At 38.1% G+C, this 27,964-nt stretch overlaps 2 protein-coding genes across 2 annotated transcripts in view; one reads left to right on the top strand and one right to left on the bottom strand.

The window, feature by feature from the left end:
• adgrd2 (adhesion G protein-coupled receptor D2) overlaps nucleotides 1-3,839 on the top strand; it is a 53,143-nt gene extending 49,304 nt beyond the window's left edge. The window contains exon 25 of the mRNA XM_049764193.2: nucleotides 376-3,839. Within this exon, the coding sequence (XP_049620150.1) occupies nucleotides 376-383 (8 nt within the window). The 3' untranslated portion in view covers nucleotides 384-3,839. The remainder of the gene's footprint in view (nucleotides 1-375) is intronic.
• Nucleotides 3,774-27,718, bottom strand: LOC125965708 (nuclear receptor subfamily 5 group A member 2). The gene is made up of 7 exons (XM_049716449.2): nucleotides 27,459-27,718; nucleotides 26,417-26,535; nucleotides 25,908-26,049; nucleotides 24,594-25,243; nucleotides 14,707-14,826; nucleotides 12,846-12,993; nucleotides 3,774-6,110 (listed from the first exon to the last, which is right to left on the bottom strand). The coding sequence occupies exons 1-7, from the start codon at nucleotides 27,478-27,480 to the stop codon at nucleotides 5,857-5,859; spliced, it is 1,455 nt and encodes a 484-aa protein (XP_049572406.1). The 5' UTR covers nucleotides 27,481-27,718; the 3' UTR covers nucleotides 3,774-5,856.
• Nucleotides 27,719-27,964: the final 246 nt, after the last annotated feature.

The following is a 27,964-nucleotide window of genomic DNA, read 5'->3' as shown; positions in this document are numbered from 1 at the left end:
GATGGTGCAGAGGGTTAAGTCACTTTCAATAGCACCAATTTGCCCATCAGTGACAAGAACCAAGTTGGGAATTGAATCATTAAATGTTTTAGTGTCTGTGAAGAACGCCTGCTGGATGCTGGAGTGCTCCTGGGTGTTCATTGTTGGCTAATGAGACAAAGAAGAAGTTCATTCCACTAATCATCAATGGGCATGTCTGGCTATTCAGAGCATTAGCCATTAACCACTCTAACACCTGCTCTCTCTCTCACTCCACTTTTCAATTGGCATCCTTTCTTATCTTATCTTTTGTACGCAAACACACTTGCATGCAATACCAAAACATCATATTCTGATGTAGTCATATCCAATGCCCTTGTCTGTATTTCACGACAGGTTGTTGAACGGAAAATGGACTCCCACCCTGATACTCAATTCATCGTAACCTTGGATCACACTGAAAGAGTGTAGAACTGGACACACTTTTTGAGTGCATGGCTACTACACACGAATACACAAGTCTTGGTGGTGTAGATGAAACTCCAAATAGTGGATAAAGTGTTCCATGTTTTACAATGCGGATGTTTGGTTCTTCACAGAGCCTCGCACTGAAATTGTATAAATAACGTAGCATGCTCCTTTTTGATTTAGAATATGGTGTATTTGTGTACTTTCATCATTGGACAAAGGGACAAGATCTTATTTGATTAGAAAGACTTAAAAGTCTTCTTTTACTTGAAGACTGCGACATCCACTCAGAAACATGAAAATGAGATCTAAAATGGCCACCTTTTATTTTCAGACTCAATGAAACTGTTGCATAATAACTACTGTAGTTTCAAGTGTCATTTAAAAAAAAGTGGACGCTGCGGACTGTATGTGTTGATCGAATCTTAGCAGAAAGTGTTAAAGGGAGAAACTCACCTGTAAAATTGAAGTTTTTGTGATGTAAAAAAATGACATCTTGCATTTCATAAGTAATTACTGAATATTTTTAACATAATCTGAAAATATATATAACATTCATTTGGGAAGAGAGCAAAAGGTTTTGTCGGGGTGCTTTTAACAGGAGCAGTTTTCATAATGAATAAACTCCTGTTACATAAGAACATACTTCTCATGGATTTGTTTTGATTAAGTTTTTACTGATGTAATAGTTACTTTTTCAGCTACATTTTACATGTATAAAAGGCAACAAAATGTTGAAAGATATCAGTCTGGAGAAAATTAGACATAATTTCTTCTGCATTAAGTATTCAACTGTGTCCTGGACTTACCTTCAAAATAAAATAAAAGAACCAAAATTCAATATTGATACTGCCACTGTCTGCTAATAATATGGTTATGCTGTAATCATGCGGCGGAAAAGGCTCTCAATATTGATATTGATGCAGGCTGCCTGATTCGTACGTGTTGTGTTTCCTATTTCTAAATGATATTTAGCTGCCATAGCATTTCAAAGCATTTTTATCAGCTTGGAACCTTCTGCATTGTTGGCATTTGAGCAACCAGGAGGAAATCATAAAAGATTCGAAAGAACATCAGTTATGATTTCATACTGCACTATACAATATACATACAGTATAAACGAAGATTTAAAACACAACAGCATAGCACTCTGAAACGATTGGTGAAGCAGTGCAGCGTGGTGACGAGTGACGTGAGAGAAGAGGGTCACAGTTTCAACTACCGAACAGCTTCCAACTATCTATCAAAAAGCCGAAAAATAATTTCACCTTTCAGGATGACAACTTGCCTTCACAAAGGAAATGGTTGGAATTGTCTAGTCACAACTCAGACTTAAATACAATGGATATCTGTGAGGTGATCTTAAGTGGACTGTGGATTAGAGATGTCCTTGCAGTGTGCGTAACACTTTTTTGTAGCTTTTTGACACTCCAGAAGTCCGAGAGTGACTGTTAGTTACAGTAAAACACACAAACACACATACGTATGTATATGTATATATACGTGTATATATATACACACCCATATATATATACTACATATATACGTGTGTGTGTGTGTGTGTGTGTGTGTGTGTGTGTGTGTGTGTGTGTGTGTGTGTGTGTGTGTGTGTGTGTATGTATGTATATATATATATATATATATATATATATATATATATATATATATATATATATATATATATATATATATATATATATATATATATATATACACACACACGTGTGTGTGTGTAAGTGTATATGTATGTATGTGTACGTATGTATGTATGTGTATGTGTTTGTGTGTGTGTGTGCGTGTGTGTGCGTGTGTGTGTGTGTGTGTGTGTGTGTGTGTGTGCGTGCGTGTGTGTGTGTGTGTGTGTGTGTGTGCATGTGTGTGTGTGTGTGTGTGTGTGTGTGTGTGTGTGCATGTGTGTGTGTGCATGTTTGTGTGTGTGTGTGGGTGCGTGTGTGTGTGTATGCGTGTGTGTGTATGCGTGTGTGTGTATGCGTGTGTGTATGTGTGTGTGTAAGCATGATACATGAGTGTTATTTATTCATTTTTACGTGATCAAAACCTAGTATTTTACAGGGTGTATTGTTGATTCCTAAAAAAATTGGCACCAGATTATCTTGCGTATCAAAGTTCCATATGCTAGGATTTATCTTTTTTTTTTTTTTTTTTTTTTTTTTTTAAATATGAACTGGGCTGTCTGTCTGTTCATGAACATGAATTACTATGAGTCTTTTGTCATGTTACAAGCTTTGTCTTGATTACATTTGTGTGTTAGGTTTCAGCAACCGATTACATTTCAATCCATTTAGGTGATCTAGATAATGATAATGATTATTTTTGTATTTTTGAGTCAATAATGGTACAATTGAAAGGATTCAACCTCCAAGTTCATATTTGCAACAGCAGTCTTTTTTTCATTTTCCATCAACACGGTTACACAATTAGCCTGCTAACTGAGAAAAAAAATGGACAAACAAAACCCAAATACTCTGAATTGTTTTCTTTTGTATTGCCCGAGTAAAAGCTGTGATTTACTTAATGACATTCTCATCACATATATTATTATTTTAGCATTATTATTATTCTAGCATTGCTAAAACAACAAATCTATTGGTGAAACAAGACTTTTGCACAGTACTGCAGTACTGAGAGAGTGTAAAACCTTAAAGCTTAGAAGCGCAACAATAAAAACCTATTGCCCAGAAGTTTTAAACTTGAATTGTATGCTTTATCCTATATCTCCTAAGCTCTAATTTTATTCATGTTTAAAAGTGTTTGTTGGCTTCAAACTTACAGTAGACATTGCTCTTTTACAAAGATACGTATGTAGTATAATTAATTCACCCACTGACATTGTCCTATCAATCCTGTAATAAGGTCAAAAGGTTGCAACAATATACTTTTATGCACAATACATTTATGTAAACACAGGATGTCTAGTCTGAACTATAACAGCTATTGTGTCTTAATCACTAATGTACAATATGTTTATAAAAGTCATGTCTTTGTGTTAGCTGATATGTTCTTAAGTCCACACACAGCCCGAATTGTTTTCATTGATTGTATTTTTAGGCACCATCATTATTCTAATTTTGATTTTGAGATAATGTGTTTGTTGTGAGACATTTGAGGAGTCAAATTAATTTCACTTGGTAAAAATGTGGTCCAACCTTTTTTTTTTTTAATATATTTTGCTGATCATTAGTTTTAGATGATTTTATCAGTTGTATATTGTAAATCATCAGACAAGGCTAAAAACAGCCATGCCATGAATGCTCTAATAGTTGTATGAACTCTGTTCAAAAAGGCAAAAATGACCAACTCACAAGTGCAGCTTTATGTCATTGACTTTTATTGGTGTGATACTATTACAATAAAATTGAAACAAAACAAAATGCTTTGGTTGGTCATTGTCTCTTTTGGAAGGAAAACACTAACATAGAACAGACTGTCAACCTACACAGGAAAACAAGAGTTGAAGGACAAAAACAAAAGCAATATCAAGAGAATGTTTTCACATCAGTAGCAAATAGCCCTGAAAAAAGGCTGAGAACTTTAGTTAAATGAATCGTAATTTTGTCACTTCACAACATAAATATACACCATGTACAACATGTTAACAATCAACTGCCTCAATAAAATCAAGGTGCGCTTTGTGTTTGTCTTTTTGTGTCTGTGGGTGACATTCACATTAAGGCAGACTTCACGATTGTCTATAATGATACTGTATTTCAGACTTCTTTTACTTCAAGGAAAATTTTCAAATGTCTACAGTGAACGTGATATTACACTTTTTCATCTTTGTCTTTTTCCCAATTACTGAAAGTTGTATATTGTTGTCTTTGAATGTGCTCTTATGTGTGCCCAGAGCATAAGTCACATTTGTTTTTTTTATGTATGAGTCTAGCTTACCTTTCAACACAGTAAGTTTCACAGGTACCACACTGATGACTATCGATACCAAGAACAGACATACTGTTCTCTTAGACCCCTTACTCAAATTTTCAGTACGATCCAAATTGTCGTTTGACTGACTTTAACTGCTCAGTACGTAAGCTGTAATATGGGAAAATATTGCAGCAGACAAATATATAATAAGACAATAAATATTTAGGCAACAGGACATCGGCAGTGTCTAAAACCAACAACCAAATAACGTGAGTTACAGTTTGACATTATTTTATAAAAGGTGAACATTTTCAATTTCCATGATAGTCTGGTTCTGTGTAAATACCGGCACTAGTACATTACAGATAGAGACAAAGACATTCGTATTAAAACCTTTCTGAACGAAAAATTAAAGCATACCCATCAGCTGCATTTATGCTGGAATTTCCAAATTTCTTCCTTTAATGAGGTTGATGCTGATAGCTGACACAGAAAAATATAGTTATGTGATGTCACATTGCTGACTTGTAGTGTTTTCATGTCACTACACTATCAAGCGTGGGCACAATCAAAATCCCATGGCACTGTACATTAAATGAATCACGATTCATTTTCCATAAGAACTAATTGGCACATGAGTCTTAATGATGTTTATTTTGCTTTCGGCACACAGTAGAACAGTACGCAAAATTAATTTGAAAATCTGAATAAAACATTGACATTTTGTAACCTTGCTTATATTCTCGCAATGTTGTCTTATTGACAAACAGGAATGTAAGAAAAAATGCCCAGTTTTTATTTATTTTACTGGCTGTATCGTACATTTCTTTCATTTGATGAACAGCTCTTTCTTGTGGTATCAATATAGTAATATTCTATTACTATATATCTATATCTAAATAGAGTGGAATCAAACTATATTAATTACACAGTGTGACCAAATGTACCTGCACATTCTATGGAGAATGTCCTCATTTATTTTCTTGATTATTTAAAAAAAAGGATACGCCAACATTCCATTTCTTAAAAAGAGGTTATAAAATCTGTCATAAAAAGTGCAGAGTTAATCACCAGCCCATCATTCATAAGATGGTTCCAGGCTAATGGTGCCATCCTATGTGACAGTCAGCACATAGTACAAGTTAACCAATAGAATAGTGCTTTCAGCATCTGACAACTTGAACATTGTCATTACAATATTGACTGTGCTTAGTTGTAGGCGGGTGGGTACATTCTGTTGGTAACCTTTCATTCATTGGAGTTGGGGAAATGGATAATGTTCATTGCCACGAGATTTGATGTCATTCGAAAATTGTCACATAAAGATACAAATATTTATGTTAAATGCTCAAAACAATCTGGAACGCAGATGGGGCTCTATCAAACTTGCAAGAATCTCTCTGGCTATAAAAATGCTCACAAAGGTAAGCTGGCATGTAAGTCCACTTTCATTGCTGATTTGTTGATCCTATACATAGTCTCACCAAAACAAACAACATGGTGAAAACAAGTCGTCTGCATTTCTCACACACATGCTCGCTTAGCATGGAGCATCTCAATCAGCAGGTTGTTGCAGGGCACCTCGCCACTCAGATGCATGTAGCACAAATAATCCTCAGCCTGTGTGCTGAGGGAACGGAGCTCTGGCAGTCGCACCACCAGCTGGCCGAACTTCTCCTGAAATTGAGGGTAAGTGGTCAGGGTGTACTCCAGCAGAGCTTCGTTCACCTGCTCCTGGACACCCTCCACAAATGCCTGGTTCTCCAACAGCTTCACATCTGCACACAGGAGCGTAAGGTAAGTCTAAATGAACATAATTGTGTGGCATTTGTGTGGTGCCTTATGTGGTAGACATGACAGAAATGGTGAGTGCCCAGCATATTTAAATAGAGAAATGTGTTTGAAATTCAGTACAAGAAAACATCCAACGGACGTAGCAGTTCAACATTGCCAGCTCAAAGCACACATTCTTGGTAGTGAAGAGAATGCTCTCAATATATGGCCTGTTACAACCTTGATATATTGTGACATCACCAAAACCTATATAGGCATGGTTCGAATCACTCATTTTCAATTTTGGTTATTTTTTCACCTTTTGGAATAGCCAGCTCACATGGTTTCTCTGAAAAGAGAACTTAAACATAAAGTTGAGCAACTAAAACATGTTTTTCTTTTTAGAGATTCCTGGAAATTATTTTTACTAGTTAATGGGACATCTCAATAAAGTGTGCTTTTTTTACACTAAAAACACTATTTTTCTTTAAAGACGTTTTACATTTGGGAAAATGAACAAACAGAGAAAAATTTACAAATGATTTTGGGAATTACTGATGCTGTTTTAGCAGCTGTGACACTGATTTTTCATTGTGTGCTATACATATTCAGTCTGTACCAATCTATACATCCTCATCTGGGTTGCATCACAGGGCAGCAGGGTAAGCAAGCTTGGCCGGATTTTCATTCATCCATCTTTTCTGGGTGAATCCAGAGATGTTTTCAGGCTAGCCTGAAGGTCTCTTTGGTGTGTGCTGAGTGAGCCCCTTGGCATGCTAACAGTGGGATGTGCCTGCAACACATCACCAGGGAGGTATCCAGGAAGCATCCGAACCTGATGCCTGAGCCACCTCATCTCATCTCATCTCATCTCATCTGGCTCCCTTCAATGTAGAGGAGCAATGGCTTCTCTGAGATTTGGATTCCAAACAGACCCTTCTCATTAGAGCAGTGGTTCTTAACCTTGTTGAAGGTACCGAACCCCATCAGTTTCATATGCGCATTCACCAAACCCCTCTTTAGTGGGGGGGGATGACATACCTCCGCAGTGGAGGCTCTGCCAAACCCCTGAAGCAGACTCACCGAACCCCTAGGGTTCGATCGAACCCAGGTTAAGAACCACTGCATTAGAGCCTCCGAATAGACCATGCAAGGGAAACTGATGAATGTGATTTCCCTGTTGTTGGAACTCGGGGTGGACCTTATCACCAGCCCATCTCAGAGTCTTCAAATTCCGTGTCCTTATAGGGAGGTATATGAGTTGAAATTAAGGAGATTTTCTGTTTCCAGATATTTCCTTGAAATCATGCAAAAATCCCTCTCCATAGATTTGGTGAGCTCCTCCAACAACTGAGTTTTTGCCTCAACAACCACCGAAGCTGTGTTCTGCTTAGCCTTGCTTCTAGAGTCAAACATTCCAAGAAGACCTTTAGTGAGTCCCGTCCAGGGTCTATCCCAGGGATGGGCAAACTACGGCCCGCGGGCCACATCCGGCCCACGGGACCGTTTAATCCGGACCGCCAACCCTAAATAAATTGTATTATTAAACATTTTTTTTTCCGTCATTTTGCCTGCAATGACTGCGTTTCCCCAGTAGATGGGGAACCACTCGCCTGCGCATTTACTACCGGAAGCCGTGTCAGAAAGCTCGGTGCACACTCACAAGTGCGTGTACGTACTCAGTAGTACGGAAATGGCGCACCCGCGCTCTATTTGTAGCAGTGCCGAATTTAGAGCGTGGGCTGTGACGACAGCATTCTTGTAATTTGCGCGCCGAGCTTTCGGATCCAGTTTTACGCTAAAGCCACGCACAAACCTTCCCCTGGAATCCTTCCATTAAAATGAGTCGCCCAAGGAAAAGCAAGGTGGACACTGAGTGCCGAGTGTTTAAAAAGAGTGGCCAATTTGGCTCGACGTACGCGACGTGACGTTCAGCCACATGAACATCAACATCAACCCGTCACAGATCTAGGTAAACGGACCAACACCTCGGATCTCTCCTAAGAATTGCCACAACAAATTTTACTCCAGACTATAACACACTAGCAAAAAGAGGGAGACCAACAACACTGTTCCCACTGAAAATGAAGGGGAGGCTTTCAAGTTTGTTGTAAAAAAGTGCATTTTGAATATGATCTGTACAAATAGCAGGGAATGAAACTAGCGACCATTCTCATTTTCAAACAATGCAGGATGCTCAAGGACATTGATGCACCACCTGTTTGTGACTAATCTTAACCTGTAAAGTTCTTAAGGCTTACTTTAAGGAAGTGTTTCCCGTTTCCTCACCTCTGTTACCAGGTGTTTGTGAATTAAAACTCTGCTCTGATTTTCAGATACCCCTCACCGTGTTGCCGTTTTGATTACTTTATTTGGATGTATGCTTTCACCGATTCTTCAAGATGATATATTTGGTCAGAATATTTGCCGTTTGATGTGATCTCATAAGATAAACATCTTTCATTAATCTGACCTGCAGGCACTGAAGTGATGGAGACTGTTATTCATAATAACAGTGTCGTATTTTATGAGAATCGCTGATAGCAGTTTTTTAGGGATGTTTTTATTTTTTAATGCTGTTAATAAATGCATTTGTTTTCAAAAAACGTTTTTGAATATCCATTCTTTACTACCTACTAAAGGCCAAAACCTTTTATGCAATAACCTTTACAGGTCGTTTATATTACTTCACACAAACACTACATCCATCTGCTCCTGGTTCGGCCCTCCGGTCAAAATTTAGAACCTAATTCGGCCCGCAAGTCAAAAAGTTTGCCCACCCCTGGTCTATCCTCAAGTTGGCTGGAAAAGATTCCAGAACATTCGCAACCCCAGTAAGGAAAAGAGGTGTCCAAGATGGATGGATGGATGGATGGATGGATGGATGGATGGATGGATGGATGGATGGATGGATGGATGGATGGATGGATGGATGGATGGATGGATGGATGGATGGATGGATGGATGGATGGATGGATGGATGGATGGATAAATGGATGGATGGATGGATGGATGGATGGATGGATGGATGGATGGATGGATGGATGGATGGATGGATGGATGGATGGATGGATGGATGGATGGATGGATGGATGGATGGATAGATGGATGGATGGAATCCAGGTTTAATATATATTACAAACAGTGTAGTGACCCATACTGTGTGAAGAGTTTTTAAATTGTCTTGCTACAGACAGATGTAAAATAATTTACATCATTCTATAGCATATTTATGTTTGTTTGTGTGTGTACATGTGTGTATGTGTGTGTGTGCGTGCGTGCGTGCGTGGTAAGCAAAGACCTCCAGTGGACTGGCATTCAGCATCAGCTGAGCCCATCCTGTAGAATCCATTCACACAGTAATTAAATATTTTGAATCTATTATCAATCATCCTTTCAAACTGCTTGGGGGCAATTACATTACCCCTGTCAAACCTGACTAAGGATGAGGAAAAGGAGTGTGTCCAAAGAAGTGCCAGTAAAGAGCAAATATTCTCTACCTATGACATTTTCTCCCCATTCAAAAGCTCTTTTGTTACGATCTTGCTTGCGCTAAACAGCAAACACTTCTGGGAATCTGGGCAAACCACATCTATGCTCTTTCCATCTGCACAAGCCTCTACATGAATGTCAGCCCTTGCATCGAATGATAGACCCATTACTCCCCTTTAGAATGCCATTAGTGGACAATAGAGGAGGTTGCTTTTGTGAACAATTGCCTTTTGCAAGACTAGGTTTTTAATTAAGTGAATTTGTTCACGTTAAAAGGCCAGTAGTGAAAGCCCCATGTACATACATACATGGGAATTGTGGCAATATTTCAAAAAATATAAATATTATATTTTAAAGCCTACCAAATAGCAGAATCCATGAGATGAAAATGAATGCTTTGACTTTTAATAGGCTGTACAATATATTTTGAAAACACATATACCATAAATAAATAAACAGGCTCGAGGAGTAACGGAATACATGGACCAACGTTACGTATTCAGAATACAAAAAAAAAGTAACTATTCTGTTAATTAGGAGAATAAAGAAAGGCTTCGAGTGCTATTGGACAACATGTCGTCAAAACTAGGTACATTTGTCAAAAACTGGAATTATTTTTTATTCCATTTTTGACGAGGACAAAGTGACACCATTGTTTATTTGTCGATAAATTGTCACAATGGGGCATTCAAATGGCCGCAGTGACTCTGCATGGTGTTTCTGAGAACGGTATGCGGAATAAAACAATTTTATTTTGTGGTGACGCCGCATATCGTCATCAGCGAGTGTTTGCGTACTTGTGTGCGTGGGCACGTACATTCAATGTGACTGAGGGGAGTACAGGCCTCTTTATATGTCATTATGTCAGTGTCAGAGGGCCTAAACCTGCACAAAAACTTGTGAAACATTCCACACACATCAGGGGTGGTAAAATCACCAATTATGTATTACTTTAGTGTGTTATTTTTTTATATGGCTCACTAGCGCCCTTTACAAGATTTTAACGAAACAGCCTCGATTATACGATTCACCTAGAGCTATAAAAGTTTGGTGGTATATGTAACAGACCACGACCTACAAAAGCGTCTCTTGGAGCCATTTGTATTTGACAGGAAGTTCAACATTTTGAAATTTCTTTCAAATAGCCCCCATTTTTTACCTTTTATAGAGTTTACATATTAAAGAGGTCCTCCTAGAGGTTTAATCAGTTTGTCTTGAAATTGTGGGTGCGTCAACTGACGATGCTCATGATGGAAATCCAACCGAAGCTTTTTATCAGCTACCCACTGGTGTATGAATGTGTGTGTGAATGGTGCTGTAGATAAAGCGTGCCACGCCTTGATTTGCTCTACACACATTGAAGTCTGTTGACATTTTCTTAAAAGAGAAGCAATACGCAGATGACAATATCATGCGGATTTCGTAGGTAATTTTGATGCCATGTGAATTGGATGGAAGAGAGAATAAAGCAGCCACTTATTCTATTACTGTGTCTGGCTACGCTCTTTGACTTGTGACTGTGAAGATGAGGTGCTTCCGCGAACATCCCCCTTTCCGAATCAAAAATGATCCTAGCTACCCGTAAAATGGTAATACAGCAGTCATAAAGATCAAACAGCCCGGCTTATTATTATTATTATTATTATTATTATTAACGGCTTTAAATTGGTCACGAAAATTCATCGAATCACTAGTGCTGGTCATTTAGCTTTGTACGGTCCTTATAAGTATCATCCATTTAAAGTACTTAAAAATGTATCCATCCATCCATTTTCTGAACCGCTTAGTCCCCACGGGGGTCGCGGGCGTGCTGGAGCCTATCCCAGCCGTCATCGGGCAGTAGGCGGGGGACACCCTGAACCGGTTGCCAGCCAATCGCAGGGCACACAGAGACAAACAACCATTCACACTCGCACTCACACCTAGGGACAATTTGGAGTGATCAATCGGCCTACCAAGCATGTTTTTGGGATGTGGGAGGAAACTGGAGTGCCCGGAGAAAACCCACGCGGGCTCGGGGAGAACATGCAAACTCCGCACAGGGAGGGCCGGAGGTGGAATCGAACCCGCACCCTCCTAACTGTGAGGCGGACGTGCTACCCAGTGCGCCACCGAGCCGCCCTTAAAAATGTATTTGTGACTAAATAGTGGCGTCCATGACCAAACCGCGTTAGACAGAAAGTCACATAGGATCGAAGCGAGTAAAATCGAGATTTAGGTGTAAGTTCAGTCCATTTTGCATTTGTTTAACCCTGTTGCCACAGCAACACGCTGCTTTCTACACAAAAATACTAATACCTAAATTAAAGTTGATGGTCTTAACATTTGTGACAACATAGAAGACAAGAAAAAAACTCATTAAAAGAAAACAGAAAATAATCATTACTTTAAGTTTATCTAAAAAAATGTTTTAGGTAGGCCATCTACAACCTGTATTCAAAACGGTCCCTGTTGAGTTTTACAAAGTTCTACCCAAAATTGGAACCATCCAGATATATAACGTCTCTACAAAGACCTGCAAAAAGTCTATAGAGATTTCCTCTAAACGTAACATAACCAACTCAAGCCTACCCCCTATACAGTCCTCAGGCTCCCAAACAATAGTAGTAGCAGTTTTCATTATTTTCTTGCAATGTTTTTCCTTATTCAGATTTGTTTCAAGACTACAGTTACAGTTAGACTTCACTTTGATGGTTAATGCAGTTTTTGCAATTTTGTTGTTTTATCACAGTATTTATTTACATTTCAAAAACCAGAAGCCATTCATTTACAAATGTGATTGCACTTTAGTTTACATATTTAAATGTTCAGATATCAAGATGTGATAGACAGTTTTTGCATGATTTGAATGAGGCAAAATAACATGCTTTTTCTCTCGAATATATTGTTATAATCATTTGTTTCAGATCTACTGTAATTATTTTCTGTATAAAAATTAAATTTGGTGTTCAAAAAGTCTTTTGTCAACTTGAGTCAAAGTCTTTTTTCAAACTTGAGTCTTGAAAAAGAGGGGGTTGTCTTATAATCAGGGTCGTCTTGTATTCGGGCCAATAAGGTATTATTATTATTTATTATTATTAGTAGTAGTAGTATTAGTATTATTGTTATTATTGTTAATATTATTATTACTACAAAAATGCTAATTATTCACTTAAATGTACAGAAATTTAGTTTGGGGCCACAGTTTTATATTTAAAAAAAAGTTCTAATGGCAGTATGATTACATAGACATTGTTATATGGACTCACTGGGGTTGAATAGGAGCAGGAATTTCAGACAGGCAATCTCTCTACGGTCCACCTGCAGGAGCCTCAACCTTACGGCAAGGTCCTGTCCTCTTTGGACCAAACTTGACAGAGTTGCCTCACCTTGAGACAGAACAGAAGCCAGCTCGATCTGCAAAACAAAAGTTACTAATTAAGTCCTCATATATGAAAGTGGGTGTGTAAAATTTGTAAGTTTAAATTCAACATTCAGTTTTATGATTGTATGTATAGATAAGCCTTGATTGTACGCGGACTTTGGGGTTCAGAATTTGGGATGATTATATAATTATTAATATTTTATATTATATCAATATTTAATTATTCATTAATTCATTTACTTATTCATTCATTTATTTTACACAGAGGGATAACAGTAAATGGACTGCACTTATATTGCGCTTTATCTACACCACATGGTGCCAAAAGCACTTAACAATGCCTCACATTCACCCATTCACATACACATTCATACACTAATGGGAGGGTGCTGCCATGCAAGGCACTGCCAGGTCCATACTTGGAGCAAATTGGGGTTCTGTGTCTTGCTCAAGGACACTTCGACATGGTCACCAGGGTTAAGGATCGATCCTACAACCTTAGAGTTGAGAGGCGAACACGCTCGGACGGAGCGAAACCAAGGTCATGAACAAAGGACAGGTGACAAAAAAAAAAAAAAAGATTGGTAAAGTCCCCAACTCTGCTTCTGGGTTAAATCTCGGCCTCGACATAGTACCAAAAACATGTATTTCAGGTAGAATAAAGACTTAATAGGTGTGAATTGAAGTATGAATGATTGTCCACGTTCCATACAATTGACTGCCAACCAGTATGTCCCTCTTTCCAGAATTAACTGGGGTCGGCTTTCATTAACTCTGACTCTAATGGGGACAAGCAGTATAACAAAAAGATGGTTGAAGAATAAGTCTGCTTCTGCATGGATGACTATTACTGTATTGTTGTATTGCATGTACAGTACACTATTATCTTACAAACATTCTTGGGTCAGAAAAGCACAAAATGAATGAATTATCTTTGTTCTGTTACTACATGCAAGTTGTTCTGTATTAATAATATAGGTATGTTTTCTAGCTAAACCATCTTTGAACTTCAATTAAGTGCCTTTGTGGCCACTCACCAAAACAGTCGATCAAAGGAAATGGAATTCAGTTACCAATGAGTGTTTTTATTTTTTCTGTACTATCAGAATGAGCATTTCTTCGAGACCAAGTAAAAACACTTAAAGGCTGGAAGGTTGACTGATGATGTGATTAACCTGTAGGGGATATGAACATTTATTTAATCACCTCCAAAGTGCCTGTTGTATCCAGGCAGTTGATTTTGGCTCTTTCCCACCAGACTATTAAGAGTCACATTATTTGACTTCCATACATGAGGTGAAGTGCTATTTTAGGGGGGGTTAAAATAAGTGAAAAATGATGACTATATTGTTGATTTATTATAACTTGATGCCATTTTGAAAACATTACATGGAATTAAATAAATGTGTTACACCAGAAGCTTGTTTGGCCCACTACTTTGCATGGGAGCTTGCACGATACACAATCTTATTAACCTGTCACTGCCAAATTAATATTTCATAATATTGGACTATTATTCACTAGCTACAGAATTTAAGGTTTTCCCAGCTTCTGAATATGTGGTGGGTCAACCTGCCCTACAGATCCACTCACCCTCAAAGAATGCTGTATATGAGACTGTTGGGAATCATGATATACACTGTACATGTATGAAAACGGTCAGACCGAGGAAAGTGGAGAAGTTCAGAAAGACTAAGCTATTTTTTATAATGTGCTGGTGGGAAGCTGTGTGGGGGAGTTGTTACCTCTTGGCCAGTGACCAGCAGGATACTGTCTCCCTTTCCATGTTGCACTTGTCTAAAAATATGATCCAGGACCAAAAGTTCAGACCAGCAGTTGTGCAGCAGCTTCATTTGGTCCCCCACCTTCAGGAAACATGAGACAGAGAGAAGTGAGACAAAGACAATACAAGAAAAGAAAAAAATATAAAGGCAAAAATTAGTCCAGTTAGTTTTGAGGAGTTGGACATGATTATTTTTTCCAAAACATATATAGACAGCTGCAAAGAAGATTACACGGTACTCTTCTTTTGTGGTTTGATACCATTTTTAATTTTTAAAATAATCAAAATTATGAACTTTGTTTTTATGCATTTTCATTTTTAAAATAATCTAAATTATAAACTTTATTTTTAAGTATTGCTGTTCAATTGCAGTTTGTGTCTTTTAGTGAGTCTAATACATAACATATAATATATGTGCCAGATGAAACATTCGGTACTAATGCATTAATTAACATTACAACTATTAATTAACATTATAACTACAACTAACATGGTAGTTATTCTAAAATCAAATAATTCCATCAAAGAGAGACCACAAACAACCTATCGCCTGTCCTGCGTCAGAGCTGTTATAATTGAAATACATAGTGTCACAGTCTCACAGTAAAGTGTGGCCTATATAATGTAATTTTGCTCCCTGTTTGTGTCAGTTTGATTTATAAAAAAAATATATAAGCCTTTAGTGATGACGGTGTTGTAAAATACATCCTGTAAATGTGCTTCTAATTTTCAAAGAACAACACTGTCACTCCAGTACTAAATCAATGTGAACAAAATGATAGAATGGAAGATGAGTTGTCCATAAAACCAAGGTGAGAAGATTAACGCTTCTCAGTGGTTGTGTCCAGTGTCGTATTGACATGTTTGTCTTCAAACTACTAATATCTTTTCCCAGCCCCGTCGGCGATGTGTGTGTGGTGTGTGTGTGTGTGTGTGTGCGTGTGTGTGTGTGTGTGTGTGTGCGTGTGTGTGTGTGTGCGTGTATGCGTGTGTTATTGTCTGTAAAGTGAAGGACAGAGCAGTCAGTAATTTCGCAGCCGCAGCTTTCAATAGGCTCAGACGCACATTCATCTGACATGGAGCTGACAGAATTACTGTCTATCTAAATCACACAATATATTAGTGGCAGAGGAGAGGGTCCAATCTAGGCCACACACCCATCTGGAAGAGTGCTGCTGTGGGTGTCTGGACTTAAAGTGATAAAGGATGGGGTTAAGGAAGTAAAAGGTCTCGGTGACCTCCTGCGCTTCCTCTACAAGAGGAGTTAGACTCTCAGCTACAGCCAAAAATAAAAAAAATCTTCCTAACATGCAGAATATAGAGCAAGTACTTGAATTGAGAGATTAATTTATGTTGGATTTAAAGTGTGTTTATCTACCTATTGAGTGTCACATTCAACCACTGTGTTGATTTTCTTGAGCAGCAAAAGTAGAAATGATGGAAATAATTGTCAAACCAAAGCTTTAAGCGTCTATTGGGTTTCCTGTCATGGATGCCACTAATGTCTGAAAACAATCTAGTAATGAAAATGTGATAGAGTTCTCCTCTATTAATTCTTTCGTGTACATTATTAACTATGTTTCACTCTGTGGCTATTTCATTAAGATAACACCTGAAATTCACATTGTTGCAATGAGGGATGTGGCGATTACATTCATATTGAGCAGGGTCTGGTTCGGGTTACTTGAGTTTGCGTGTACTGTAGGTCGAGCCACATCCGATACATCGTCAAATGTAATCAGGGTGGCCAAAGTTTATTATTTGCACTTGTTTGACTAGCATTTGCAGGTGTATTTTATTAAAATGTGTCACATTTGCAAAGCAGCTCTGACAATGCTGCTCAGCTACAGCTGTTTGGCCACACCAGTATGGCCGATATTCACTCCTGCAGTGTCTGCAGCTTTGCAGACTCAGTTTAGCTGTATGATCTGTAGGAACAAACTGTGAACAAGAGCAAAGTTTGTGGCTATTTCAAAAATATCTTTTGGGGACTGTTGTATGAAGTTAGCTGTGTTAAATATATATAAAAAAAAAAAAAAGAATAAATAAATCAAGGCCAATGTCAAGTTGGTGAGAATTAAGTGATTTGCCTTTAGTTTCAATCTCCTGAACAGATCAGGACAATTGTAGTTACAACTACTCTATATGTATGTGTACTCCTAGTCTTATGTTTCATCACACAAAACTAGATCAGATGGCGATATGAGATCACACCCAAGTACCAGATGATCAAAGTCCAAATGAAATCTTTTTTGCATTACTCGTCACCTCATTCAAAATTACACCATCAAGTCTTTATTAAGTTTGCAAATGACATGAATGTCTGACTTTGGCGTTAAAAGACAAGATAAAAAAATATATAGTTAGCATTCATTTTACTCTGAATGGGCAAAGATTTGGCGCCTCAATATACATTTTCACCAGTACAATGATAGATATTTTTCATATGTATTTAATGTTAACGTTAATGTTGTTCTGCAAGCCTTTGGGAATACTGACTACAGTACAACCCATGACGTATTTGATACACTGAAAAATGGGACACAGCAAGTGTTTTCTCCGGGCACTCCAGTTTCCTCCCACATCCCAAAAACATGCTTGGTAGGCTGATTGAGTACTCCAAATTGCCCATGAGGGCGAGTGGAGATGATTGTTCGTCTCTGTGTGCCCTGCGATTGGCTGGCAACCGGTTCAGGGTGTTCCCCGCCTACTGCCCGATGACGGCTGGGATAGGCTCCAGCACACCCGCGACCCCCGTGGGGACTAAGCGGTTCAGAAAATGGATGGATGGATATTGGTTTTCAAATCAAGTATTTGCTTTTTTACTTTTGTATATAAAGACAACTTACAGAATGAGCAAGTTTAATATTTTTCATGTTTTAATTTCATGCATGTTTTAATTTTATGTTACCCAACACCTCTATGGCTGCATGTTATTTTAATTTCAAGTTTACGGTAGTTACCCACTGAAACAAAATCCTTCCATTTGATGGTTGTGTTTGTCAAGTGAGTTTGCTCGTGAAAGTCGCCCGTTTTAGGCAACTCGTGTCGTATTCTATCACGACCACAAGCAGATAGATTTATTTTTGTAATTGTGGGTTCAATATTCCTCCGAGACAAATTTGACACAGTACTCAGTGACAGGGCTGTGGACTCGGACTCGGTCGGACTCGGTCATTTTTGCCGGACTCGGAGCTGATTTTGACCGAGTCCACCGAGTCCGACAAAAAAAAAATACGTTAAATTTTATTTTCATCATGCTGCTGAGAATACGCGTAGGAATACTGTCCACAGCCCTGCTTACGATCAATGCGGCCACGTTGAGTTGCACTTAGGCTAATGTTTACATTATGTACCAATGTCAAGGATGATTATGTCACCCAGCTTATACCATTGATGTGTTTCGATAGTTGTGGGGTCGTCGCTAATTATTTGTGTTTAGATAAATGTCTGAGCTATAATGGTGTAATTAATGATTAAAAAATATTATCTTACATGTCCTGTGTTTCAGAATGGTTATTTAATTGGGCGAGAGTGTGTGTTTTCAAGCGTTTTGCCTCATGCCAATGGCACTCAGGGCTAAGGGTGGGCTTCAATGACTATTTTTGTAAAGCCACGCATTTAATACCATGTCAAATAATATATTAGAGTGTAGGTTATGTTCCAATGTATCCACTTCTATCGTTAAATTGTCAACCGTACATTTATGACTATGCCATGAGTGATCTACGTTATGAACTAGCACAACTCCGGTAGGGCAGGGAAAATGTTATCGATCCGACGTCCGATTGGAACGTCGCCTCACTTTTACGTCCGCGCTCTCAGCAAGGGATCCTATATAAGCCGAACCAGCCAGTGTGAAAGCAGTTGCGTTCGTTCTGGTAGATTTTGATCTAAATTAGCCTTGAATAAAGACTAAGCAGTCACATGAATTAACAGAAAAAATGGACAGCCGGACTCGGACTCGGTGGTCAAGAGGCCGGACTCGGACTCGGTGCAAAAATCCGACCGAGTCCACAGCCCTGCTCAGTGAGAAAGTACACGGTGTAGGTTTTGTTGTCAAGTCACCGTTATGTTCAAAGGACTGAGGAAATTATTTTAGGGGAATGGCAGAGTGACATGTATATACGGTGTGTGTGTAACTGTAAGACAAAGAAGAAAGACAGGGTACGTAAATGCTAAACCAAAGTGGATTTGAAATGTACATCGTACTACGACTAGTGTAATATGTGACAACCACCTCATGGATGTTAAGGGGGAAATTATTCATGGTGTATTTCCTTAATTTTTTACACCAGCTGTTCGAATAATTACGATATTATCAGTTTATGGAGAGGAATTTTTCAAGATTGTCTGAAGTTAGTTCAAAATTTCTTCTCTCCAGTTCAATGCCCTTAAGCTGAATCATTATGATGTTCATTGCATACACTTCATGTGCAACATCTGCCATTCAACAGGTGAATGGAAGGTCAAACCCATGACATGACAAAGGCCACCTTTCAGAAATTGCAGCAATCAATAGCTTACAATTTCAGAACAATGTAGCCGAGTAGAGTGCAGCGCTGCAGTGGAAGGCTGACATTCCCCCGTTATCGTCGGCATGGAATGTAATTATCTAGCGCAGAGAAACAGCTCTTGCTGCACAGCTTTGTTCTCACTGTGCACACTGGCTGCTGAATGGCCACATAACAGTTTGAATATCACAAGAAACACATCACAAACACATTCATGTGCACCTGCACACAACACAAATTGTTTTTTAATGGGTGGAGCGCTGATTTGTATTCCCTTTCAAATTTGTATTCCCTTTCAAATTTTTTATTCAATTAAAAAAATCTGATGCAAGAAAGCATGGAGATATTTGAATCGTTGTCTAGGTAAATTAATAATCAATAATGTTGGTAGAATTACGAAAGACTACAGATTGGATTTATGACAATGGAAAATAAATACATTGATAAATGATCAGCCCATTGTCCACCCCCACTGATTTCACTTTCTCTTTGTCACATTTTTGCATGCATGTACTGCAACTTGAAATACTGGACAATATATAGAGGCTGGTTGACTTCATTAAATATTTTAATTAGTGAGAATACTGGCAGTTCGAGTGGATTCTAGCCTCCTATGTAAAAGTCTAGTGCAGTACTAGAAATCCTAACAGGCCCAGTAATTGAAAAATTATTTTATGTGTTGTATTATCTGTTCATACAAGAGCTGTTTGTATTTTTCCAAAGAAGTTGGTAGCTTTAACTTGAAGAGCTGTTTTTCTCACTATAATTACATTTCAATTACTCTGAGAAAAACCTTTAGTGAGACATGTAAAATTGACAAAATTATTTTCTTAAAGTAATTGACAAATACTTGAGCCCATCATTTTGTGATTGCATATATAAAAAAGCAAAACTGTAATTGAATAATTTCTGACATTTGCAAAATTGATTAAAAAAAAAATAAAAACATAGCACGCTGTGGAACCATGACATATGGACATATATGTACAATTTTGAGCATGACCAAAATTGTGATGCCAAAAATACCTCCAAAAGTGTTGATCATATCTCACAAGCATTTGTTTTGGTAAGTTGTTTTTTGTTCTTATTGTGTATTTCTAATGAGAAATTCTACTTCAAGCATTATACAATAAATTATGGGAGTTGTAGTTCTGGAAAAAAAAATATAACAAAACAATGTACACAAAGTCTTGTTTTGAAAGATGACAAAATCAAAGTTCAAACAGCTCTTTGGAATGCAATGTGGTTGCATGAGCTACCGCCAAAAATTGCTGAACATTATTCAGCCTGCAAATCAAGTTCTCAAGTTCCATTATTCAGAGGTAAAGGGGAAAATTTTAGGAAGCCCAGTCATAAATGTTCTCGCAATGACAAAATGCATTCATCATGAATCCTTTCTTGCCTGCAAATGAGGATGCCAAAATATCCCCCCAAAAAACCACAAACACCAGAATAACAGGTAAACACCACTGACACGTTCCAACAGAGATTCATACCCGGATGGCCTGACTTTGAGGCAGACATGCTAACTCCTAGACCAGGTTGACTAGTATAACTGTTTTATTTTGTCAAACTAAAGTCACTGGCTGAGTAGCAATTTTTTGAGAAATCAGCATTTCAGCTCAGTGACTGTTTTTGTAGATTTCAGCCCTATTGTCTCTGTGTTTGTCTGGTGATAGACTACGGACCAATAGTCAACCTTTTGCCCTCAGAGAGACTTTCCAGGTATGACGAGACGAAGTGATTCCAACATTGGCAGTTTTCAGCCACCTCCTACAATGCACATCAACAGTGAGGGTTGGTTGAACTTGTTTTGTCTACCAAAGTACTGGTTGTGGGAAATGTTTCATCCATTTTGGATATTTTTTTATCTGAGTCAAAATCTCTCAGAGGTTTTTTTTAATCGATCCAGTCACCGGGTTGTGAGATGTTTTATCTATTATGGGTTTTAACTAACAAATTATATTTGTAGTCTATCCGGAGGAAGTGATAAGGGGTAATTTGTATTGAGAAATTATTTAAGATGTAATATGCATACCACTGATGATAGGGAGATTAAGCTTCAATTTTGCTTCATGAAACAGTTGCATTTTTTACTCATCTAGATTCCACTCCATGTTCAGCATTGAGTTGAAAGAGTCAGAAAATACAAATGGTGCATGAAGGAAATTTGGAGCTTAATTTTCCCTTCACAACATACCAGTACTGGTACACAGGCTCCCTTCTAATATGCAAAGGAATCACTGAATGTTCATTATGTAATAATGCAGGGATGTGGAGATCTTTGTCCAACACACCTGATTCATATGATCAGCTCTGAAGAAGCTTGATAATGATCCTGATCATTTGAATACTGTGTATTAGACTAGGGGAACGTAAAACATGCAGAATAGAGGCGCACGAGGACAAGGTTTGGACATCTGTGTCATAGTGACAGAATTTTTTTTTTTTTTGCATCCAATACTCTTTAATTGGACCATTTTTTTGTAAAGATTTTAATATCCATATTTATAAGTGCGGTGATACTAAAATATTACTCTAGCTCCCAATGATATTAATTCACTTTTTACAGATGGGCCTTCTAGGATGCCCTATTTTAATACTAATGCTTGAAGAATGAAGTATTTTTTTATTTTTTAGGTAGTTGGTGGAATAAAAGGTTTGAGAAACTCTGGTCTGGAGATAGAACAACCACTGTAACAAATATGTGATGCAAAATTGATCTAGAGTTTAAGGATGTGGCCTATTAATTGAAAACTGCAACACTAAATTTTTTCAACCGAGGCGCGGCAGCCAAAAGAATAAATGCCTGTTTTCCAACACATTGTCACAGCTGCAGAATAAGAACGCAACATCACACATTGACCAATGCAAAGTGGATAATGGAAATGTTTGGGTGAATTTTGGACATTTACACATTTGGGGACATCCAGACCACATTGATACTGTATCTTAAAGCAAGATGAGGAACCACTAACTACCCACACAAGAGCGACATTGCGAAAAGTACCATTAACTGTGAATAACAGGACTGCTAGCCTAATGCTGCTCTGATCTGAAAGAGTGCAATGACTTCAAAAATCATCATCTCGACACTTGTGACAATGAGCGCTCATATATGCACATGTAAGCATCAAATGTATAATACAACATACAAAATGGCAGACTGAAGTTCAGGCTTTGAACTTCATAAGCAAATAATTACAACTGCATCTGAATACAGTAGAAGTGAAATTCTGCATTCAGATGAACACTGTTCAACTGATTTGTCTCAAAATACTATACTGTATCATATAAATATTAAATATGCATTACACATGGACAAAAATGTCTAGGTACATCCTTTGTAATTGTAATATTCAATATATCAGTCAGGGGTTAGAGTACATCTCTCGCACTTCATCCTTTCATTCTTCCTTTCTCTATAGGCCTGCTTGTTGTCCTCACCAAGGTGCTACTTTACAGCTTTCACACCTGGGCAGTTTAGAACCTTCAGTTAACCAAACATCAATATATGTTGAATGTGGAGAGGAATCTGGGGTAAGCAAAAAAAAACAAAAAAAAACCCAAAAAACTCCAAACAGATGTCCCAACTACAATCCAAACACAGAGCTCCTAAGCAGACATGCTATTATTTATGCTAACTACGCTGTCTTCTAACACCATCTCTATTTCCAAAGACACTTTGAACAATATGCATCCAATTGTTATGCATCCAATTTGTTAGACCATTGTTGGGATGGCATGGCATACTTGGTTGGGTTTGGTGTGGATAAACTTGCGTGTGCCCTAATTTGAACATCGTCAAACAACTTCAGGTTGTATTAAAATGGAGGTTGTTGGCAAGAAATATTAGTGGTGTCCAACCTCACGAGTGTTCTGGGTAAATGGGCAAACATTCCCATTGACATGATCAAAACTCATGGAGAAAGTCTATCCGGTACGGTGGACCAACCAAAAGACCATGTTTCTTTTTATGTAAAACTTGGTGACAAATTCATAGACATGAATGTGATAGACTAAAATGCAGTAATTCAATATGCTTGTTAGATGAGAAATCATTGACTATTTGATTTTGTGTTGACATTAAGCATGACTCAGAAGGGACGTTTTAAAAGACTAATTATATTCGTTTTGAGAAGCCACATGCATTGATTATTCATAATTTATGTTGTAGTTACAATAGAACACTATTTAATTAACTGCCTCATGGCAATTTTGACAAATAGTGAGTTATGTCAAGGCAAATTCAGAAGAGTGTGACAATGCCTTTCATATTAAAATGAAAAATGTTCTAGTTTCCAGCCAAACGGCCTGTGAGAGCATCAACACCGGAAGCAATCGAGAGCTGATTCATTCAGAGCAAACACTCTTTTGGGGCAGCAAAATAACAATGACAATAAAAAAATTTAATTACTATACAGAAAGCAATAAAGCGCAGTGACATGATTAATGTTTTTGGTCACTGAATTATTTGTATGTATTTATTTATTCATTGTGATGGGGGGGTGCAATCCAACTCTTATAAAGCTTGTGTAAATGAACTAACAAAAAGGAATAACTAAAGACACAAGGCAACAAACTGTCCTCATTTGCACTGCATCAAAATTTTTCATTTTTGTTCATGCAAATTACTGTGGCAATTTTAAATATAGTGTAGCTGGATGCCCTGAGCTACATATACTCTAGGCCAATGTACAGTAGAATTACAAATAGAGTGGAGAAGTAACTGATGGTGATGAAAGCAACAGTTTGTTATATGGGGAAACTCCCAAGTATTATTATTATTAATATTATAATTATTATTATAGTAGTAGAAGCAATAGAAGTGGATGTGGAATAATGATAATATTAATAACAATAATAACATGTTCATTATTAATATTATTACAATTACTATCAATATTATCGTTATTATTATTTCATCATTTATTATTGTTGCTATTTTTGTTTTATTCCTGGTTTGTTTGCTTGGTTGACATGAAATAGGCTGCTAAAGTAACAGACGCAAACCCGTTTTTCATTGTTCAATTCAGTTGATCGACTTGTTAAAAGGCTGCTACATTCAAAGTTAAATTAACTTTTCGCCAAATGGCAATATTCGGGCGACGGAACAAAAATAAGATGAAGAACATTTTGTTTCAAACATACACAAATATTGCAGTAAAGACGGTATTTCGTTCGCCGGACTGTTTTGAGTACGATTGATGACGTGCCTTATTGCAAATCTATGTCGCAATATCGTGTTTCGCAACTCTTTCTTCTGATGGCTTTTACAGTCGAGCGCGAATGTCATTATGTGCGACACAGCCAGAACCACATATTGTGTACTCACCCTGAGCTCCTTGAAAAAGATGCAGCTGCGGGCCCATTCCACTATGGAGAAGAGGGTCTGGTCTGCCATGCGACACATGAGGCTGAAGGCGCTGGACTTCTCCAGCCGACCTCGAGTGCTCTGCTCCTGTTGCAGATGAGCGACGATCTTGTTCCGCACCACCAGCTCGTCCGGATCACAGCGCAACATCTCCAGCACCAGCGGCGGCAGGGTTGGGTGCTGCGGCGAGGCGGAGGGGTACATTTCTGGGTAGGCGTATCCCGTGAGAGACTCGGGCGAGCTGGTGTAGTCGGGGCACTCGGCTTTGATGACCCTGCTGGGGAAGGCTGTGTACTGGTACTGGCCGCTAAGGGGGACGTGGGACTGCATACCTAGGGATGGGGTGGCATAAATGTTTGCCTCGTAGTCTGTGGGCGTAATGGAGCCGGGGGTGGAGGGTAGGATGCTTTTGGGGAGGGTAGGCATGCTGTTGAGAGTGCCGCTGAAGCCGTAGTCGGTGTGGAGAGGGGAGGTGGACTGAGGGGCCGCACTCTCCAATTTGAAGCCGTTGGAGCGTATCAAAGCCTTCTTCTGCTGTTTCAAGGCCCTGTCCCTCTTGTACATGGGCCCAAATTTATTCCTCCCCCCACGCATTCGGTCTGCACGCACCGCTGTCAAAAAGAGCCCAGCAAGAAATCAAACATAAATGTACTGCACAGCAACCGTCCTTAAATTCAAGCCACCAGTTAACGATGACTTTTTCGCGTCAAATAGCTGCTTCCATTCCCCCTAATGCTGAATTTAATTACGGAACGAACAACACGCACAGGCGCGCCCGCGCGCACCCGCGCGCACCCGCACACACTTTTTTGCTTCCCTTTTTAGGACTGAGAAGATTCCTCAGGCTTCACTCCTCGTAGCCTAAATAGAGCTTTTGATTTAAAACACGGGAGTCTCCACAGTTTTATCAGTGAGTCCAGAATGTGTCTTTTTCTCTAGCTTGGAAGAAGCAGGTGCTTTCTCGCATGGCTGTCTGGCGATTAATCCCATCTCATGTGAATAGAAAGTGATGACAGCGCTACAGCCAACAAATTCGAATTTAGTCGTTTAATTTGACTTGTACAGCCAAACTAACACAAAAATAAACGCTACATAATCGCGAACATAAATACACGATGCAACAATAAGCCGTAATAATGATTATGTTTTTTCACAACGAAAGTTTTTTTAACGATGGGCTACATGAAATAATATTGTTTCTTAAACAGCATGTTAAATCCATCTTCTCTCGCAATATCAGTTTGATTGTAATTATTTTTAAAAAGACAAACGTACCTTCTAGTCGCATACCGACGTTGAGGCATTTTTGAAAACGGCAGAAAGGACATCGCTTCCTCTGAGTCTTGTCAATTTTACACTCCTGATTTTCAGCACATGTGTATCTCTTGTTGTTTTGAACTGTCCTTTTGAAGAAGCCCTGAAACAACAGGAGACAATTTTCATTTCGTTTTCAACCAAAAAAACATCAATTTTCCATGGTATTAATTTTTATCGATATTAAAGTTTTGCATTTCAGAATTTAGGAAAAGCAGTTTCTATTCAAATTATTTACATTTCGTTGTCAATAAGTAATATAATATTAATGTAAAACTATATAATTTTCCCTCTAACAGGTGAATCACAGCGTGCTTAAAAAAAAAAAAACGTTTCATAGCATGACTTGAGAATATTCAGGGTAACATTAACGCTGACAAAAGAAGCATTGAAACAAACCTTTTAACGCCAACGGCTCTAATTAACTAAATCGCGCAAATATTTTCTGTAGCACTCGAGTGGCTGTTTACCTTGCAGCTTTCACAGGTGAGCAGCCCGTAGTGATATCCGGACACCTTGTCTCCACATACAGGACACAATTCTTCCAGATCGTCATCATACGTGTATTCCATAACCTTCAAAGTCACACCTGGACATGCACGCACAAATGCAAGTACAGACAGAGCATGACAGGCTAAATATCAAGGCTGCAAGCGCAACAGCACATTTTTGTCGTTTGTGTAGGCAATTCATGTCTGGAGTGAGATTTAATTTTCTTTAAATGACTTATTTCGTTTATTCTATATACATTTGATATGTATTCTAGTCAATTATAATTACAATGATAAAATAAATTGTGTATGGATTCTTAGAACTTGATTCGCTAAGTGTTTAATGACATCCCTTATATACAAATCATATTTGTGTAAAAAAATATATATTGCGGAGGCGCAATTTCTCGATGGCAACGTTACAGTTGATTAATTGGCGTATACCTAATACATAAAACATACGACGTGTAATAGTTTCCGAATACAAATTAAATTTTTAAAAAATCTATCAATTCTATTTCAACCATGAGCAGGTGCATTTTATGTAGATGGATTTATGACTTCAAAATCACTGTCTAAAATCAGGCATCATCTTTTAAACAGGAACACATGCATTTTATTTGCATTGATGACTTCAAATCATCTGTAACACAAATAGGTCCATTTAGAAATAATGTCTTTCTTTCTTTCTTTCTTTCTTTCTTTCTTTCTTTCTTTCTTTCTTTCTTTCTTTCTTTCTTGTTTTTATAATTATTGCATGTTCTGGGGAATTTTATAATGGTAATTGCACGCTTTTATTTTTTATTTTTTTACTGTATTTTATTATTTTGTTTGAGCAAACTACTGCCGAATGTCTTTTCTTTTCCCGAGTGTAGTCGGTCCCGTTTAAGAATTTTTATGAAACAAGACTGTCAATACAATATGATTCATAATATTAATAAATTGACGGGCTGCATCTACAGTTGTGACCCGAAGCACATCCTGACTGAAAGAATTTGGGAAAAAAAGTAGATCGCCTTACCGTGAGCCTTGTCTCCCAGCATCTGAACAGCAGGCTGCAACCAGTCACTGATGATTGTCTGATTATTAAAATGTGGACGTAGGCGTTGCTGCCGTATTGGATATGCAGCTGAGGACAACAGCAGGAGGAGACCAAAGAAAAAAATTCTGTAACGGGATTGGTTTGGGTGTCTCCCTCAGCTTCCTCACCCTCGACTGTCTTCCCTTATCGCAAACTTATAATTCTATGCTACTATTGGTGGACGGAGAGTCACGTGACCGTCGCTGAGCTGCCTCCTGGTAAATGCCTGGACTGGCGAGAATGTGGCTGATTTCGATGACTCACACCATGAAAGAGGCTTTTTTCAATCGCAAAATAATATTTTTATGTTACTTACAGTGAAAACAGGCCTCTAAAATGTTTCATAACATTTTTGACAAAGCATGATTTCCATTAGAGGCTATTTTTGTTAAATCCCAAATGCATTTGATAATGTAATTGATAAGCACACACATTTTGATAGAAAT

Source organism: Syngnathus scovelli, chromosome 3 (genome assembly GCF_024217435.2).
Source record: "Syngnathus scovelli strain Florida chromosome 3, RoL_Ssco_1.2, whole genome shotgun sequence".
NCBI lineage: Eukaryota > Metazoa > Chordata > Actinopteri > Syngnathiformes > Syngnathidae > Syngnathus > Syngnathus scovelli.
Note: the sequence above shows the minus strand (reverse complement) of the source record. Positions and strands in the feature narration are given on the sequence as shown.

Coding starts and splice junctions, on each gene's coding strand:
- LOC125965708 (XM_049716449.2), bottom strand. CDS start 27,480: ATGCTGGGAGACAAGGCTCACG. Junction 26,536..27,458: donor GCTGGGAGACAAGGCTCACG/GTAAGGCGATCT, acceptor GTGCATGTCCAG/GTGTGACTTTGAAGGTTATG. Junction 26,050..26,416: donor TCACCTGTGAAAGCTGCAAG/GTAAACAGCCAC, acceptor CTGTTGTTTCAG/GGCTTCTTCAAAAGGACAGT.